General features: G+C 41.9%; 1 protein-coding gene across 1 annotated transcript in view; it reads right to left on the bottom strand.

Moving 5' to 3' along the window:
• Window positions 1–1,301: 1,301 nt before the first annotated feature.
• LOC118004056 (hemoglobin subunit beta) overlaps window positions 1,302–2,203 on the bottom strand; it is a 1,568-nt gene continuing 666 nt past the window's right edge. Inside the window, exon 3 of the mRNA XM_034995179.1 lies at window positions 1,302–1,556. Within this exon, the coding sequence (XP_034851070.1) occupies window positions 1,428–1,556 (129 nt within the window). The 3' untranslated portion in view covers window positions 1,302–1,427. The remainder of the gene's footprint in view (window positions 1,557–2,203) is intronic.

Genomic DNA, 2,203 nt, shown 5'->3' with positions numbered 1-2,203 from the left:
CCATTCCCCCACCTCATTCTGATGCCCAGCTGGCATGTGTAGTCTGCTTTCTCTTAGATGCTTGCATGACTCTTCCTTCCACTTTACTTTTATGTCTTCATCTATCAATACCAATCCTCACTGTATCCAGATCTACAGGACCTCTGCTCTTCTATGGTCTCTCTGCACGCAAAGTCCTAACACTCAGGTCAATATCAAATGTGAGGACCCCTTCAGAGGATGACCAAAGTTATCACCAAGGCCCACTTCCAGCTCCTCTGATCCTGAAGGCTTAGAGAATTCTCATTTATGTATTTATAAAGACACCTTGTATTCATCTCCATTCTGTGTTTAGATGAAGCTTGTTTGCATATTAATTTAATCAATTAATTTCCTTATTATGGCAATACTTTTATGATCTTCCTAACTATATTCAGAATTAGAATATGTGAGGGGACAAGGACCACTTCAAAGTCATTTTATTTCCAGCATCCAGCACCCACATAGGTGGTCATTGACTGAGGTAATAAAATCAGGGTATGTTGCTATTGGTAACACCGTGCTAATAACTAGAAAGGTCTAGGCATCAGAGACATCAGAAAGAGGAGGAGGTGGGAGCAGGCCTCCAATCACTTCCTGGTTATGCATGCTAAAGCATCCTCAGAAGAAGAGGATGCCACAAACTCATGATAACATTGCAAGACAGCAGTGAATATAAAGCCACCAGAAGCTCCTTTTCACATTTGCCTTAGTCATATATTGAACAAAATATTACCAGTTGCTTCCTTCTAATGCAGACCATGAAAGGCACTAAGGAAGAGGCAGTGAAACTCGTTCTCCCCTTTGGGACCTTCATGTGGGTCTCTGCTGTAAGAGGATGGAGGGAACCAGGATAAGAGTGATGGGGAGGACAAGTAATGAGACAGCAAAACATGAAGGAAAATCAGAGAGGAACAGTGGTGTCTTCAGGCAGATGAACTTAGTGGATTGAGGGTTATGAGCTTCTGGACAACTGAGAAGAGGGAGGACATTTATAAGGAAAGCTAAATAAAGACTTGATTTAAATAAAGCATATGAAAAATCTAACCCCCAAATCAAGCCTCAACTTGAATCCTTTTCTAAGGGAAAGTTAAAATTGGCAGCAGGGTCTGTTTCTCACATACTTAGCTATTTACCACCTCTCTTTTCATGGAGTCTGAAATATAGATATATTTTCCCAAGATCTGAACTATCCCCTCATTTCTTTATGTCTTAAAGGCCTTGTCCTCCCATGCCCTGTAACAACTCCAGTGAGAGATGCAGGAATAATTTAAATACACCAGTGCAATGAAAAGAAATGTTCTTTATTAGGCAGGAACCAGGTGCTCAAAGCACTTCACAATTTCCCCATGTTCAGGTATTAGGTTCTGGGAAGCAAGGGACATTTCCTGGAAAGCAGGAAAGGGAGCTCAGTGGTATTTGTGGGCCAGGGCATTGGCCACACCAGCTACCACCTTCTGAAAGGCACCCTGCATCTGTGGTGTGAATTCCTTGCCAAAGTGGCGGGCCAGCACACACACCAGCACATTGCCCAGGAGCTGTGGGGAAGAGACAAGAGACATGTGCATGGTTAGCAGACAGACCCAGCTGAGACTCAGCATATTCCAGCCCCATCCACAGCCCCAAGCTGTGCCCCTAGAATATAAGCAGAAAGATAGCTAGATCTTAGATGTTACTCTCTATGTGATTTCAACCATATCAGCCTGATTTTACATTTAGAAATGTTTCTCTCCTCCCTTAATTCAGAACTTAAAATATCATGGCTATTCTTTCCAACTATACAAAGAAGCAATCAGATTTTATCCTCTTTGCTCTCAAAGGAAGAGACAAGGGGAAAAAGTATTAGAAAAAAAATGATTTGGAATGGATTAAATGTACTTTTTAAATAAACACTCAAAACTTTAATCAAAACAATAAAGAAAACACATTGCAGAGAACAAGAAGAAACTACTGTGAGCAAGAGGGTGAAAGAAATAAAAACAGTCCTGAGGAGTCCATACTGATGCTATTAGAATACCTCCTTCACCCTCTAGAAAGCACCTAACACCCATACCCTTTCTGGACACCATGAGCTTGACCTTAAAAAGGAAGATGAAGGAGAATATTGAGGGTCCCACAGACTCACCTTGAAGTTCTCGGGATCCACATGCAGCTGGTCACAGTGCAGCTCACTGAGCTTAGCAAA

This window comes from Mirounga leonina, unplaced genomic scaffold (assembly GCF_011800145.1).
Source record: "Mirounga leonina isolate KUSES-001 unplaced genomic scaffold, KU_Mleo_1.0 Mir_92, whole genome shotgun sequence".
Lineage (NCBI taxonomy): Eukaryota > Metazoa > Chordata > Mammalia > Carnivora > Phocidae > Mirounga > Mirounga leonina.
The sequence above is the reverse complement of the archived record's forward strand: the minus strand, read 5'-3'. Positions and strand labels throughout refer to the sequence as shown.